The sequence below is a fragment of the Ursus americanus genome, chromosome 22 (assembly GCF_024610735.1).
Source record: "Ursus americanus isolate L20-20 chromosome 22, mUrsAme1.1.p, whole genome shotgun sequence".
In the NCBI taxonomy this organism is placed as follows: Eukaryota; Metazoa; Chordata; class Mammalia; order Carnivora; family Ursidae; genus Ursus; species Ursus americanus.
The window spans coordinates 34007562-34023700 of NC_142148.1; the positions used below are offsets into that span (position 1 = coordinate 34007562).

Genomic DNA, 16139 nt, shown 5'->3' on the forward strand with positions numbered 1-16139 from the left:
CATGAAATATTTGGACATCAATACAATTGATGAGGACAGCATGCTTATTGCTGACAAAGCTGCATTCTAACTTACAAAGCAAAAATTTTTTAAAAGCAAGCTACCGTTTTATGTAAATATAGGAATTAGCCCAGTAGTATTTGTTTTTCCATGCCACCAGAGGCTGTAGAGTAATATCTGCGTGTGTGTATGTTTACATAACTATGTAACATTACTGTCCTAAGAGACCCTAGATAACCCTCACAAACTTCGGGTTGACTTACATTCCTCTTGGCAGAAAAGTTGCAGTATATTGAGGGTAGGTGACCCCAGAGTTTAGAGCCCTCATGCAATCAGAGAGCAGAACTAACAGAAAATAAGCCAGAGTACTGCACTGACTGACGGCCCCATTTAGGGAGGCGTCAATTTAACTTTAAACCCATTAGCTCATTGAGAACAGGGGAGAGAAGGGGATGTCTCCAAATGCAGGAAACTGTTGCCATAGCATTTTCCTTCTCTATTTCTGCCTACTCCTCCTCCCTCAAAGCAGCAACAATTTGTGCTCTCCCGTTTTCTTTCAGCAACCAGATGCATTTTCAGAAACCAGGACTCCGGGGATGTGATATCTACACCACCTAATAACTGTACCTGGTAGGGATATTGAATAAGTCTGAGAGTGCTGTTAAGTTTCTCCGGACAGAATCATCTTTGCGGATGCAATTGCAGAACAGGAAACAGACTCAGGGAAAATTTTAGCCCCCCAAAATCTCATTGGCTATCTGCACAAGCTAAGCGACAACAATCGCTCCTGCCACACAACGGATCCCTTTCAGTACTCGCAGCCGTGGACAGCTCCCTCACCTCGCGGTCTGTTCCTCCGCAGTGAGCCGCCTCGCGTTCAGCCTGCACAGGTCGGTGCAGCACCCGCCACCAAGTCTTCACCAGCGCGCAGAGAACACGCGCTCCCTCCCTCCTCCCTCCCGGTGCCCCCGCCCCTCGCTCACCCCGGCTCACTCCAGCGGCGACTTTGAGGGATTCCCTCTCGGGCGGCCTCTGCAGCAGCACATCTGGCCTCATTTGCTGCGCGGGGAGCAATGGATCTCAGAGGAAGAGCCTTTCCCGGCGTCTACAGACTTCGAGTTCTCCTGATGCTGTTCCGTGAGTAGCGTCCTGGCGACCGCGAGGGCAGGGTGCACTATTTGCTGAGAATGGAACCGGCAGAGTAAAACCAGTAGCTTAAGGTCAAAATGTGGCCCCTACGTTTTGCTATTTTCTTTCTTTTTGGGGGGCGGGGTGGAGGGCCTTCCCGCCAGTGGCAGGGAATTCCCCAGAGGGCCACACACCTGTACGGCACATCCCAGACACAACGCTATGCGAGTCTGCTTCGTGGGGTCAGAGCATTGGCAAGAAAGATTTGGTTTAAAAGCCTAGGATGAAGAAAAAAAGGCCAGTCGGCTTACAAAATAGTAAGGCTTCACATTTTTAAATTTTTATTTTTGTTATAAATTAACAGCAGCGGAGTTAAAAAAAAAAAAAAAAACAAACTGTCAGCGCTAGGTTAGAAAAACGGCTCGCAGAGCGCACAGCAGCCGGCAAGGAACTTTATCACCCCAAAGCCCGCAGAACACGATCTCTCCACCCTTGTGCCCGCGACGCGTGGGCTTGCTGAGCCGGATCCGTTAGGATTTTTTTGGTTTGTTTTTCTGCAGATACGATGGCTCGAATCACAGCAGAACAAGAAGTGGAAAATCTCTCAGGCCTTTCCACTAACCCTGAAAAAGATATATTTGTGGTGCGGGAAAATGGGACGACGTGTCTCATGGCCGAGTTCGCAGCCAAATTTATTGTCCCTTATGATGTGTGGGCCAGCAATTATGTCGATGTAAGGAACCTTTTCCCTCCCGGCTTGCTCCTAGGGCTCCAAGGGCGAAGGGCACCCTCCCTCAAGGCCCCGTGAAGACCTGGGTCACCCTCCTTCCCCCTCTGCGCCTCTGCAGGCTGCTCCTGAATGCTGCATGGGGGTTCCGGCTTGTAACGCCTTCTGCTCGCCCTGCCTGCTTGGAAAGTAACCCCCCTTTCTCTGCTTCCCTAACGGCCGGGTCTGCACGTAGAGCATCTAACCGCATGTTTCCGGACCTGGGAGCGCCCGCGCAAAGGAGCGCCCAGGCGTGCAACCCCGAGTTTGGACGCGCTGCCCTTTACAGCCCCCACGGAGGCCGGGCTTGCTGAGGGGGTGCGGGGCGTCTGTGTTCCCAGCTGATCACGGAACAGGCCGATATCTCACTGACCCGGGGAGCTGAGGTGAAGGGCCGCTGTGGCCACAACGAGTCGGAGCTGCAGGTGTTCTGGGTGGATCGCGCTTATGCGCTCAAAATGCTCTTTGTAAAGGTAACCCCGAGCGGGGCGCGCGGAGGCGGTGTTGCCTCCGGGTGGGTGTGGGCGGGGGCCTTCCCTCGGTTTCCTCACCCAGAAGCCGCGGGGGGCGAGTGACGCGCGCCTCCCCCGCTCGGCAGGAAAGTCACAACGCGTCTAAGGGCCCCGAGGCGACGTGGAGGTTGAGCAAGGTCCAGTTTGTCTACGACTCCTCGGAGAAGACCCATTTTAAAGACGCAGTCAGTGGTGAGTAGAGGCCTCAGGGCTGGGGTGGGAGCCTGGGAGACCGCGGCCACTGCGAGAGCGCAGCGGTGGAGAAATTCGGAAATTCGATGGAATCCGATCCTGGCTCCGCACTCCCAGGCCACGTCCGCCCTGGGCTTTCTCGCCAAGGTAGAGGAAGCGGGGACACCGGTGCGTCCCCTGGACCTTAGGCCTTGTAGATGCGCAAGGAACCCCGGGCCTAAGGACCACCCGTCCTCCCGTCACCCATAGCCTGATCTTGGATGAGGCGTCTCTGGAGGGCCTGTCTTCTCTTGGCTGCTTCAGGACGATCTCTTCAGATTTATCCTTCAAAGGAGCACGGAGAAGGGCAAAGCTGTGTTTTTTTTTTTCCTGCACCCCGGTTTTTCTTCTCAGGCGCGGAAACTTGTAAGGGTCAGTGTGACTCCTCTTCACTCAGGATTTGATAGCCTTCACTGTCTTTCTGCTCATGTCCCCAGGGCTCACACTCGATCTTCAGTCATCGACTGCAGCCACCCCAGAGCGGATTCTGAATCGTGTCCTAATTTACTAGCTTTTCCTGCCCATCACTCCAACAACTCACCCAGATCCTCCAAAAATATCGTGGCAAGAGCAACAGCCATTCCCCAAATAAGAATGTTCCCATGTGCAGGCACCATCAAAGACTATACTTTAATTAATTTTTTACCTAACTTGTTTATTTAGTAAACTGGCTCATCTCCTAATGAGGCCTTCCATCACCTGGGCATCTATGTTGGGAAAAGATTTTTACTGAGCACATGAAAGAATGTTCATGTCATTTCTCCCTTTCTACCTCTTTTAATCATTGCAGTAAAGAGCATTTTCTTTTCATCAAGATCCATATTCGAATACTCCCCCCAATTAAGTTAGATGCCTCCCTGCACCCCTGCCAAAAAAAAAGGGGGGGGGAAAGAGTGGGAAAAAACCTGATAAACATGTGTCGGGAAAAGAGAAAAAGGGGGCAGACCTCCAAGGAGTATGTATGTGTTCCAGGGCACCTGCCCAGGGCAGCAGCAATCAGCCCTGCTCTGCTGAGCAAGGTGTTTTATTCTGTGTGGGCCAGCGTGAAATGTGGAAGATCAAGTCACTATTTCTTTGGAATCTCCATTTTCAGGGTTTATATAGTAAAAAAAGGTTGGATGTTTAGGTATCACTCTCTTCCAGACAAGAAATTTGAAATCAGTGTTTAAGGAGCCCCTTCTCATGAAACAATGGGTGTACTTGTCCTTTGTCACCACTTGATGCCACTTGCAGAGCCCTAGCCCCAGCAAGGCAACACAGAGGATCAGAAGGGTGTCTGGAGCTGAGAGGCAGGAGCCAGCTCTCTGGCACGTGAGATTAGGAGGTTAGGATTCTGCCAGAAAGAGGGTCCTAATGGTTGCATTGGGCCTTTGCTGCAGCTGGGAAGCACACGGCCAACTCCCATCGGCTTTCTGCCTTGGTCACCCCAGCTGGGAAGTCCTATGAGTGTCAAGCTCAGCAATCCATTTCACTAGCCTCCAGTGATCCACAGAAGACAGTCACCATGATTCTGTCTGCGGTCCACATCCAACCTTTTGACATCATCTCTGATTTTGTCTTCAGTGAAGGTAGGTTGGCGGGGATCGCAGTGGGAGGAGGAGATAGCTGGAGCCAAGGGCAGGCTGATGTCAGGGTGGATGCAGAGGGGACCTGGCTGTTACCACTTGTATTTTCTTTAAGCTGACATGATACTTCCTCTCCCTGTAATATTTTAGGAACAGTATCAACTTTCTTCAATGGCTCCTTCTTCTTCCCTCCTCCTTCACTCCATTCTTCCCTCTCCCAATTTCCCTTCCTCGCTCCCTCCCTTCATCTTTTCATCTTTCCTTTCTGCTCTTCCTTTGCCAAAGAAGAAACTTGATGGAGAGAGAGATAACAAGGTCCATTTGAAAAACCTGTATATAATTTTGATGCAAATTTCCCAATGAAAAAGCTGCTAAAAATCTCAAGTACTTACCTAAGGAGCCATGGATTGCGGAAGGGCCTCTGCTTCTGTGAGCCTCAGTTTCTTCATGTTATTTCAGGCACTTTCAGCTGTAGATTCTACCACTGTGAGTCTGTTTTTGTGTGGCTAGAATGTAGTAGGGGTGTGTGTGTGTGTGTGTGTGTGTGTGTGTGTGTGTGTGTACATGAGCAGGTCACAGAGAGACTCGTGAAGACCTGCCTCCCTCCAGCACCCACCTTTGTGAGGAGGGACACGCTTGAGGCTCTGGGGAAGCAAGGGTCTCTGATCTTTTCCTTCTGGGGTATAGAGAGAGGCTGCTTCTCAGTCTGTGCTAGTCTCTGAAAGGGATCAAGCAGCATATAGCTGGGCAGATCCAGGATGTCCACATTCTCTGGGTTCTCTGCAGCCCACCAGAGGTTGGGCACAAGGGGAATCCACATTTCTGCACCTTATCCGAGTCTAGCACCAATTTACACTGGGCAGATGTAGAGTAAGTGAATTTTTTAATTCATTTGTTCTTTCTTATCTGGAGAAGGTTGTTAAGAAATGGGGAGAGATTCTGGTTGCTTTATGGGTAACTTCCTTTGGGCTGGAGACCCCCAGGTGAATACAACTACCCCAGTATACAGGATATCAGGGAATCCCCATCTTTGTCATACACAAGTCATTAAATCATTTCCCAGGGAATCCAGCTTTCAGAAAATTCCCCTCCCAACTCAAACTATACTGAATAGAATCTATCCCACCCCACCCCGGGTGATTTAAAGACCATTTGAGCATTCTTAAACAGTCCTTGACAGAAGAGCTGACTTCTTTTCTCATCCTTGTATTTTTAGCACCTAATACGGTGTTTGGCACACTGTAGATGCCCAGTGAAATTTGGCTGAATTGATATTCTGAAGCTGTGGACACAATTAACAGAGACTTCCCAATGCTCGAATGCCAGATGAAACAGAATTTAGTGTATTTACTACATCAGTGCAACACTTACTTAAGGAAGAATGGGCTATTCCATTTTAATGGATCTTCCAGAAAAATTGAAACTAAACTCTAAGTGTCAAGACATTTTTTAGAAATCTGTTTGATTATGGAAGTATTTATAAAATGTAACAGTGTCTTTCTGAACCTGAAAATATTAACTATAATTAAATGTAATTGAGCTATGATTACTGATGACCAGGAATTCACGAGGAATATTGGACTGTCTGGAATCAGTCCCCAGGGTCCCTACCATAGATGCTTTTGAGTTTATAAGGGGACTTTTCACAGTCTCTAATTACTCTTTGTTTTTTTAATCAGTCAGCTGTTCTTAGGCACGTCCTTACTGGTTGGTGTTACTAGGGCTATGATGGGCTGCCTTTACTAGGTCCTTCCCACAACCTCACTTTCACTCGTTCTCGGTTATTTCCACATCATTGCTCACAGTCATTTACCAACTGAGAAACCAAATCTCATTGCTGTGTAGGACCCTGCACAAAGTGAGAATAAAGGAGTGCTGAGGAAAGACCGGATCTAGTTTCCCGAACATCAGTGACGTTCATGGCATGGACTTAATGGGCATCTTTTATTTGAAAAACCGTTTTTATCCGCTTCCAGGTCCTGGATGGGCCCAGTTGCCGAGTAGACTTAGAGAGTTTGTAAGAACTTTCTAAATGCAGCTATATTAAGCACTGGCCAATTGTACTTGTCTCACCCAGGCTTTTCTGGGTAATAATTAGGATGTCCCCTCCTGTAGGGTGCCCTGGGGCTCACAGCTCCTGCTCCTGGGAGGAGGCAAGCCTCATTGAGAATCACTCACTGGATCCCTGTGCCTTTGTGTGGCAGGGGCTCTTTTGTTTCTGGCCCCTCCCATCTGTGCCTCTCAGCACCTGCCCCCCACTGTGTTTTGTAAGAGATCATTTTATTTGATTTGGTGGAATCCAAAAGATTCTTTGGGGTGCCTTTCTGGGACTTGGCCCTTGCCCATCCCCTTTCCCGGAATAGAAGCTCAGGAGCCTCTGACGTGCTGGCTATGCGTGAGTGGGGGAGGCAGCAGTATCTGGTCATATATTCGCATGCCCACTGCAGGGGTATGTGCCTGTGGTTGGCAGGTGTGTGCAGGACCTACAGCCAAAGGGTTTCCAATGAAGGACTTACTCCCTGTGTAAGGGGGCTTCTGGCAGTCTGAAGTTTCACACCCGCCTGCTTAATAGACTCTGAGAAAAGCAAGGAAGGGTCGGTGAAATGGATTACCGGATACTCACGGGGCTGAGAGCAGCTCGAATGGAGGTTGACGTCTTTATCACGTAAATCCCTTTAGTGTTTTGAGCTCCGGGACTATGCTGATCCTCAGCCGGAGTCTCTCAGCCCAGCCCATCTCCAACTGCAGCGTGCACACGGATCTCCGGCTGCATTGTGCACAGCTGTGGTGATCTCGTTCACCTACAGCGTCTGGTTCAGTAGGTCTGGGGGCGGGGCCCAAGATGCTCCATTTCTAGCAAGCTCCCTGGTGATGCTGCTGGTCTGTGGAACACTAGGGGGTTTGAGGGAGCTTCAGCTGATCAAGGAAAAGATATGACCTGAGAGGCAGTAACGCACAAACTTGATTCGGTGGTACTTGGTCAGGGTTGCATGAGGGGGGAAGCCGCTCAGTGCATGAGACTGTCCGGAGGGAGCCTTATGGGGACCACCATCCAGAAGGGGAGGAGGGCAAAGGACATCCTGGTGGGGACAGGGGTATGGGGGAGGAGGCTTACATGTCTAGGTGATATGGCTCAGCAGCATGGTAAGGAGTCTCTGGGTGGAGAGCTCTGAGGGGTGGCAGAAGCTGAGGCCTTAGACCTGTAAGGCCCTAACTTATCAATGGGTAACAGCTGTTGGGGGAGGTTTGGTATGCAAGGCTCTAAATAGCTAAAGATGTGCTTGTTTGGGCTGGTTTTTAAATAACTGGAGGTGTAAAAATTTGAGTATGGCATGGCGGGCTTTCGAGCTAATGGTCTCAGCCTACAGTGAAGAAATTAACCACCTAGGAGCCAATACACGGAGGCTACTTGGGCTCATTTCTGTAACCCACACACTTTATGGCAACTACCAGCCTGCAGTTCAAGGCACCTCCTGCTTCCGGGTTCGGGTGGATGAACGTGTCCTTCCACAGTGAAGTCCGTGTAGGGTGTCCCTTTGAGCGCCCCGGGGAGATTTCTGGCTGGGACGGGATGAGGATTGTATCACTGATAGGCAAAAAATCAGCCTGAGAATTTTAATGGCTTGAATGAAAGGCAACTTTTATGTATGCATAATTACAGAAGAAACATAATGGGACACAGAGGGTGTCTCTGTTCCCCTTTATTAAAGATTCAGGTTTAACAGGCATTTAAAAAGCTGCCACATAGAGGCTGGTCCCTTTTCAGTTCTCAAGGGGAAAAATAAGCAAACCAACCAACCTGTAAAGAAAGTAGTGAGATCCCAGATTACCACAGAGAAACTGAGGCTCAGAGAAGTGAGGTTATCGGTGAAGTCTGTCCTCCTGGTGGCTGCTTAGGCTGGGGCAAGAGCCCGTCCTTGAGTATCAGACCCTGTGCTCCTAGCCTCTCAGAGCTTCAGCTGCTCCCGCTGAGCAACTAAAATAAACATGTGAGCGTGGGAGACGCCTTTACAAAGGTTGTCAGTTCCCCTGAATTCATGAGCTTTTTATGAGTATTCCTAACAGGATGATTGGGAGATGTCACCTGATCTGCATTTGAGCCAGATCTGTGTTTTAGCGGAAATTAACGTGCCTTACCTTGCTCTGTACACCAGCCCCCAGCGCAGCTCCCCGTGGCTAGCTGCCACACCACAAGTGCAGGAAGGCTTAGCTTAGCTGATCCAGAGTGTTGTGTATACCTGTGATGTACTTAGCATCTCCCAGCCCAGAAACAGTTCACCCAGGGTAGTTGTTTCTCAGGATCTCCTGGGTAAGCATCTAGGGGGAGATAATTCTGTTATGAGCACTGCTAAGAACTGTATCGAGGGCTGGGATGTGGAGCCCTAGTGTGGGGCCATGCAGCTAGCCAGTTGTAGAATTCAGTGTGGGACGTAGTGTTCAGGCTGGGCTCCCCCAGGAGCAGATCCTGTGCAAGTATGTAAGTGCAAGTGGTTTATTTAGGAGGTGATTCTAGAAAGCACTGGTGGGGGGGCTGGGGAGGTGAGATAGGAAGGCAAGACAACCAGTAACAGGAGCATTAGTGAGCAGGTTTTCACCATGGGCATCTGGGGCTCACACTGCTGGAATCTCTGGGAGTGTAGAGCCCACCTCCGTCTATCTGGCCTGAGAGGTGGGAAAAATGGCATTTACCCACCAACCCCCAACCACCATGGATGGCTGCTGGGGTAGGGGAGAGGCGTTGACTCTCTGAGACTTCTAACCTGCCTTGTAGGCAAAACCTGCTGGAATGTGTGGGAATGGAGAATGCCAAGGCAATAAGACACTGTCTGGGTCTGTTACACCTAGGACTGGGATATATGAACTTTCCCTGCCATAGTGCAGCTTACAGGGCAGTGAGAAGGAGTTTGTACAACTCTTCTTGTTCATGCCATATGCGTCGTGCACAGTGGCATCTATCAATAATTGCTTTTATTATCTTTTTTTTTTTTATTGCTAGTGCTTACATCTTGGTGAGAGGATCTGCTTGTCTCCAGCCAAATGTCTCCAAAGCCCACTCATGCTAACAGTTTCTCAGTATACAAAATAAATTTGCTGAGGGTACAGGAGTCTAGAGCTAGTCCAGAGAAAGTAGAAAGAGGAGTAAGCCCCTCCCTCCAGCTGCCCTGGAGGAAGGACGGTTTGGAGGAAATCCAGCCAGCAAAAGACTTGTCGTCTCCTAGAACAGGCACGGTCTGTGGTGTTAACAGAGCTTGAGAAAGCAGAAAGCAGGCAGCTTGCCTTTTTGCCCACTGCCCATCTCAGTGCTGTCCATTTGGGGCACAACGAAGAGTTCTTGTAGTTGGTTAGCCTCTGGGACTAAATACGACATTGAGATGGTCATCAAACCATCAAACACACAAAAAATGGTGGTCCTCAAATAAATGAACAAAAAAATAAAACATGGACTAAAAAACAGAACCTAAGATGCATCAGGATTTTAGTGGAGGCATTAGATTTGTGGTTGAGGGGACCTTATTTGGCCACTGGCCACTGGCAACAGATTAGCCCTCTGTTGTCTGTTCTGTCTTCCTCTGGTTCTTTCCAATGACTAGACTAGACTGGTTGTTGTCTTTTCCAGCCATATGCCATTCTAGAACCCTGAGCCCAGCCAGGGCAGAGGCATGAGGGACCCCAAGCCCTGTGGAGGTGAACAGGGAGTTGGGGTCTCTGAGCATCCAAAGCCAGATTCAGTGTGGGCTAAGCCAACAGGTGTTCTTCTCCCAGGCAGAGATCTAGGGCCTTCTTTGTTTTAGAATCTGTGGGTTGTATAGTCAGTTTCTTGCACAGGATCTTAACCCTGGCGTCCACAGAGTCTGTGGATAGTATTTTGGGAGTGTGTGAATTTTAATGGAAAAATTTATATCTTTATTTTCACCAATTTCTAATTTTTAACATTCCCTTCAATTATAAGTGAAAATAATAACTCACAGTAGTATTAGTGGTAATATTAATTAATGATTAATAGTGGTGAGCTTGTCACCAACAGAAATCATAGATATTTTTATCCACAGTATTTGGTGCCGATCTTGCAAAGTGACAGTGATGCTTCTCATTACTTTGCAAGCCAGCCAGTATGTGTACTAATAAAGGAGTACATATATTACTTTCTCCCAACTTATTTAAAGATATTGTGATAGCTGAATTTCAGTGTGATCCGTTTCCTTGGTAATCCTATGTATTTTATTTTTCTGCATTTGTAAGCATGATTCTGAGAAAGGATGATGGTTTCATCATTACTGGTACAAAAAAGATGGCACCTTCTGCCTTAATGGGTCATGGCCAGCACTGTTTTAAGTGAAAGAGAATAGACTGGCATGGAGAACGTGTTAGATGTACAAGGTCAGGATAAGTATTGTTTTTGAAGCTTTGGTTTTAGTTATATGTGTATATCTATGTTCCGAGTTGAAATGTAAAACATCGTTTCCCCTCTGGATCAGAGGCAGAGTTTGAAAATACTAGCTCGCGCCCAAAAGTGAAGTGTGTGAACTTCTATGGGCTCACAGTCTCTCATTTAGAACCCTTGGGGATAGAGGGGTTTCAGACTTTAGGATATTTTAGACTTTAGGAAGACAATACAGGGTGTATTTCCATATATTATGGAAGAGTCCAGAAGAGTCCAGGCAGGTCCTGTAATCAAATATATTAATATATCTGTTCCCTGCAGAGAAACACATGACTCTTCATGCTAAGTAGAATGAAAATCATGAACATCTTGACATTAGTTCAAATCAAGCGTTGCTGACAAATGAGTGATACAGAGCACTTTGGATTTCCAGAGCTCTGTGGATTTTGGAATGGCGGGTAAGGGATGGCAGACTCACTCATTCCCCCTTATTTGACCACTCAGTGGATGTGGGTGGATGAAGATGGGGATTCAGTATTTTTTATGATAATTTTTCACATCCCCTTATTTTCCTATGATTATTATTTTTGACATGTACATAGTTGAATACTCCCTTTATATACCCCTTTCTGTGGTGTGTTTAGTCAGGTTTTTTCCTAAGGCAACAAAAAAATAATTCTTAAGAAAGTAAACCAAAATTCTGATGCTGAGTGAAATAAGTCAGTCAGAGGAAGACAAATACCATATGATTTCTCTCATATGTGGAATTTAAGAAATAAAACAGATGAACAAAAAAGAGAAACAAACAAACAAAACCAGACTCTTAACTGTAGAGAACAAACTGATGGTGACCAGAGGGGAGGTGTGTGGGGCGGATGGGGGAACTAGGTGACGGGGATTAAGGAGTGCACTTGTCACGATGAGCACTTAGTAATGTATAGAATTGTTGAGTCACTCTGGCGTATGCCTGAGACCAATATAACACTGTATGTTAACACACTAGAATTAAGATTAAAAAAAAAAAAACAAAACAAAAGCAAGAAAGAAGTAAGCCACCGCGGTATTTTATCCATATACATACAGTTTTTTTTGTTTTTTTTTTTTTGCCAGAATTCATTATACTTTTTTCGTATGCCTTCCTTAAAGGGTGGGATATGAGGTGTCATTCGCCTGTAACTATACCAAAGTTATTACCCATTTAAAGATAATATTTTGGGCTGTACAAATTCTGATGTGTGGGTGTTTTTCCCAACCACTAAGCAATTCTCTGACAGTAGCTGGGTGTTCTACGGTTCAACTTACTGCTGACACTGTCTCCCTAGAAACACCATCAAATCCCGCCGGTTAAGGGCTCCTTCCTGCGAGACTGCTCCCCATCTCCACTTCACACACCAACTGCCAGTCCAGGTCGTCACCTAGGCTTCCGATCACTTTGCTATTGGAGGTTTCCATGAAACTTCTCCTTGAATTCTAGAGAGGCTCACAGAACTCAGAGAAACGTTTTACTCACTAGATTACTGGTTGGTTTTAAAAGGGTAGAGCTCAGGAACAGCTAGTTGTAGGAGATGCATAGGGCAAGAGGGTGACGTTTCCATGCTCTCTCCAAGTCCACCACTCTCCCCAAGTCTCCATGTGTTCACCAACCAGAAGCTCTCTGAATCCCATCCTTTGGGGTTTTTATTGAGGTTTCCTTACATAGGCATGACTGATTAAATCATTGGCCATTGGTAATTGAACTCAATCTCCAGCCACTTTCTCCTCCCTGGAAATCAAGGGGTGGGGCTGAAAGTTCCAACCCTCTGATCATAAGGTTACTAGGCAACCAGCCCCCATCCTTAGGTGACCTAGGGCTTTCCCAAATTGACCTCCTTAGCATAAACTCTGATGTGCTTGGAAGGGGTATGTTATGAATATCTGCGTATAAGTTTGCGGCTAGCACATGGAAAATAAGCAAAGCCCACAATCTACATCAACGTTACACAGGCAACAGCATGTGGTGAGGAAAACAAATAGCCTTTGTTGTTAACAAAATCCCTACACCAGGAAACCCCATTTCTACTCATTTTTCTCTTTAAAGAGGCAATGTGGTATCAAGGGGGAAAAAATCCAACCTTCTAGGTATGGAGTTCTGGGCCCAAAGCTGGCTCTGGTGCACTTTGTAACAACAGAATTTCCCCTGGAAATTGGACTGCAGGCTGATGCTCGAACGTGGGGCTTATTAGAATTGAACTAAATAGTGAAAAAGAAAAGTCCCCTACTAATTCTTTTTAGTCTTCTGGTTGTAATAAAGAGAAAGGTGCAGTTTAGTGCTAATAATGGGTCCTTAACATTTCCCTAAATTTGCCAAAATGTCTTTTTAAAAATCGTCTTTGTAAAAAAATCTCTGCTTTTTTCAGCTGGGGAGTATATGTATGTATATGTTTGCTTATTTATTTTAAATGGTTTTATTCAGGTTATAATTGAAATACAAGAAACTGCACATACTTAAGTGTACAATATGATAAATATTGACTTAGGAATACACCTACGAAGCCACCACTACAATCCAGAAAAATCAATACATCCATCCCCTCTGAAAGTATCCTCCTACCTCTTAGTAATGAGTATGTACCTCACTGAATTTTCGGAAACCGAATATACCTCTGTGAGCAGTACACAGAGCCACAGGGCCCAGAAGCCCTCCTTCCTGCCCACCTTGCGAATCTGTAGCCTTTAAATGACAGTAGCTCAGGTCTGCTACTGACCTGACCCCAGCTCTCCCCCTAGCTCATGTCTGCTAAGTGCCACCCAGCTGTGCGGTTGAGTTAGTCTGCTGGAATTCAGGTTGGGGCTTCATTTCCCCTGGGCACATTACTTAGCCTCACTCTAACTTATCAGTAAAATGGGTATAATAACAGTATTTATCTCCTAGGGTTGTCATGGGGATTAAATGAGATCATCTTTGTTCTTAGAGCTGGCAGTGAATTTAGAAACCAGGCATGTTAAGTATACAGCTTTAAAAAGCTGTGTGTTTGCCTGCAATCTTCCAGGTTCTACTTAATAGAAAAGATTCCTGAGGTTCTGGCCTCATCCTCCTTTCTGCTGGTCTGCGGAGAGGTGGGAGGAAGGACTGTGTCAACATGGATTCTGGAGGAGCCTGGCACACAGTTGGTACTGGGTCACCCTGACTTAAAACTTAAAACTTGGTCTTTATGGAGAGATATCTAAATCTGTTTTCTCTAGTTCTGGCTCAGGAGTTTGGTGAAAAGGCCACCAGTTACCCACAAGGACCCAAGGAGCCTGAGCAAATGTCTCCTGATTTCTAGGAATGCCGTTCTTCATTTTTTTTTTTTAAGATTTATTTATTTATTTTACAGAGCAGGGGGAGGGGCAGAGGCAGAGGGAGAGAGAGAGAGAGAGAGAGAGAGAAAATCCTCAAGCAGACTCCCCACTGAGCACAGAGCTCAACATGGGGCTCGATCCCAGTTCCCTGAGATCATGACCCGAGCCGAAATCAAGAGTCAGCTGCCTCAACAACAGGCGCCCCACAGGAATGCAGTTCTGCTCTGCTCTACAAACTATATGACCCCCAGTTTTCTCCAAAATTTGTTCTCAGGTTCTAGGTAAAAATGGAGGCATAGGGCTATTAAACTGTCTTGTACATAGTTTAATACTCCCTTTTATATACCCCTTTCTGTCGTGTGTTTTGTTCAGGATTTTTCCTAAGGCAACAAAAAATAATTCTTAAGAAAGTAAACCACAATTCTGATGCTAAGTGAAATAAGTCAGAGAGAGACAAATACCACATGATTTTCTCTCATATGTGGAATTTAAGAAATAAAACAAACAAAAAAGAGAAACAAACAAAACCAGACTCTTAACTATAGGGAACAAACTGATGGTGACCAGAGGGGAGGTGGGGGGGGGATTTATTCATTATTCTTAAGTAAATATCTAGTATTGAAATGCTGGGTTATAAAGTAGGCATACGTTTCCCTTTAATAGAAGCTACTGGACAGTTTTACAAAGTGGGGAGTGTTCCAGTGGCTCCACATCGTTACCAGCACTTGATATTTTCAGTCTTTTGGAAGCTGTGTACTGTGTGCAGTTCTCTATGTGTGCACATACTTCAATACAACGTTGAAAAACTAAACCATCAATAAAAATGACAGTGGCTGTGTTTAATGCTGAAACTGAAAACTTAAATCAATCATCCGGATGTTCTGTTGCCAACTGCCAGGAATCCGATGACTGAGTGTTGCCCTATTTAATTGATGCACTTGAATTTTACAATGTGCAGAAATATGAAGTGGTGCATCCTTCTCGTTGGTCGGAAAACATGATTTCTAAATAAGAGTCTCCCCAAATGTTCGTTAAGAAATCTTTTCACCTCCATTTCCAACTAAAAAAGATCTTGGTTTTGATAGGAGGACTTATGATTGAAAATATTTTGACAGGAGCTGATTGGGCTCTTCTTCTTTCCCATTTCAGAGCATAAGTGTCCAGTGGATGAGCGGGAGCAGTTGGAGGAAACCTTGCCCCTGATTTTGGGGCTCATCTTAGGCCTCGTCATTGTGGTAACACTGGCGATTTACCACATCCACCACAAAATGACGGCCAACCAGGTGCAGATCCCTAGGGATCGATCCCAATATAAGCACATGGGCTAGGGGCCATTAGGCAGGCAGCCCCCGAGACCCCTCCCCCAGCGGGTCAGGTAGAGAAACGAAAGCACCTTTCCACCTTGTACACGGGATACACCAACATAGCTACAATGCAACAGGCCTGGGTGTCTAAGGCTTGCTTGGCCCACGTCCATGCTTTAACCCAGGGTTGGGGGGGGGGGATTCTTTTGGATTCTTGGGGTGAATGGCATATATTCTCTCCACACTGGGGAATGAGGAGGGAGGGGTCAGCCAGCTTTCATGCTCGTGGTGGCTTGGCTTTGACTCTCCAAGGAGCAAATACATACAACTCAGAGGAGTATCTGGCTCCGAAGTTTAGGGATTGAAAGACACGTCTTTTGGAACGACACCCCTTTAGGTTCAGAGAAGTAGGGGGTGCTTTGCTCCCTTGGCCTACCTTATACAGTTGTCAGTGCACACAAACTACAGCCTCATGCTCCCTACGGCAAGACCCCTGAAAGTGATCCATGCTTCTGGCTGGCATTCTGCATGTCTAGTGATTGTCTTGGGAATGTTTCACTGCTACCTGCACCCAGTGACTTTGCAGCACAGAACCCGTTTAATGTAACTATGCAGAGCTGTTTGGACTTCATAGTACGTCAGGTCCAAGTAAGGGGACCTGAAGAATCAATCATGTGAGTTTGTTTTTCAAAATGAATTAAAACACACTACTGTCTAACATTTGCCTGCTTTCTTGAAACAAGAAAACAACACTAAAATGGTTTCTTTGGCACCCAGAAGAGAGGGGAATGGTGAAGATGGGCTTTCCTTTCTGCAAGAGGAAAGCAAAGAAAGGGCGGGGAAGCCAAAAGAGGCAGGTTGGTTTTTCCAGATAAAGCAAACAAACAAATAAACATGGATTTATCTTGGCAAATATAGTTTTAATAATGG

The 16139-nt window shown here is 46.5% G+C and overlaps 1 protein-coding gene across 1 annotated transcript; it reads left to right on the forward strand.

Moving 5' to 3' along the window:
* Positions 1 to 599: 599 nt before the first annotated feature.
* LAMP5 (lysosome associated membrane protein 5) lies at positions 600 to 15927 on the forward strand. Its single transcript, XM_045810338.2, has 6 exons — positions 600 to 1137; positions 1689 to 1861; positions 2236 to 2367; positions 2493 to 2598; positions 4017 to 4205; positions 15055 to 15927. Exons 1-6 carry the CDS (start codon positions 1074 to 1076, stop codon positions 15231 to 15233), a joined length of 843 nt encoding a protein of 280 aa, XP_045666294.1. The 5' UTR covers positions 600 to 1073; the 3' UTR covers positions 15234 to 15927.
* The last annotated feature ends 212 nt before the right edge of the window (positions 15928 to 16139 follow it).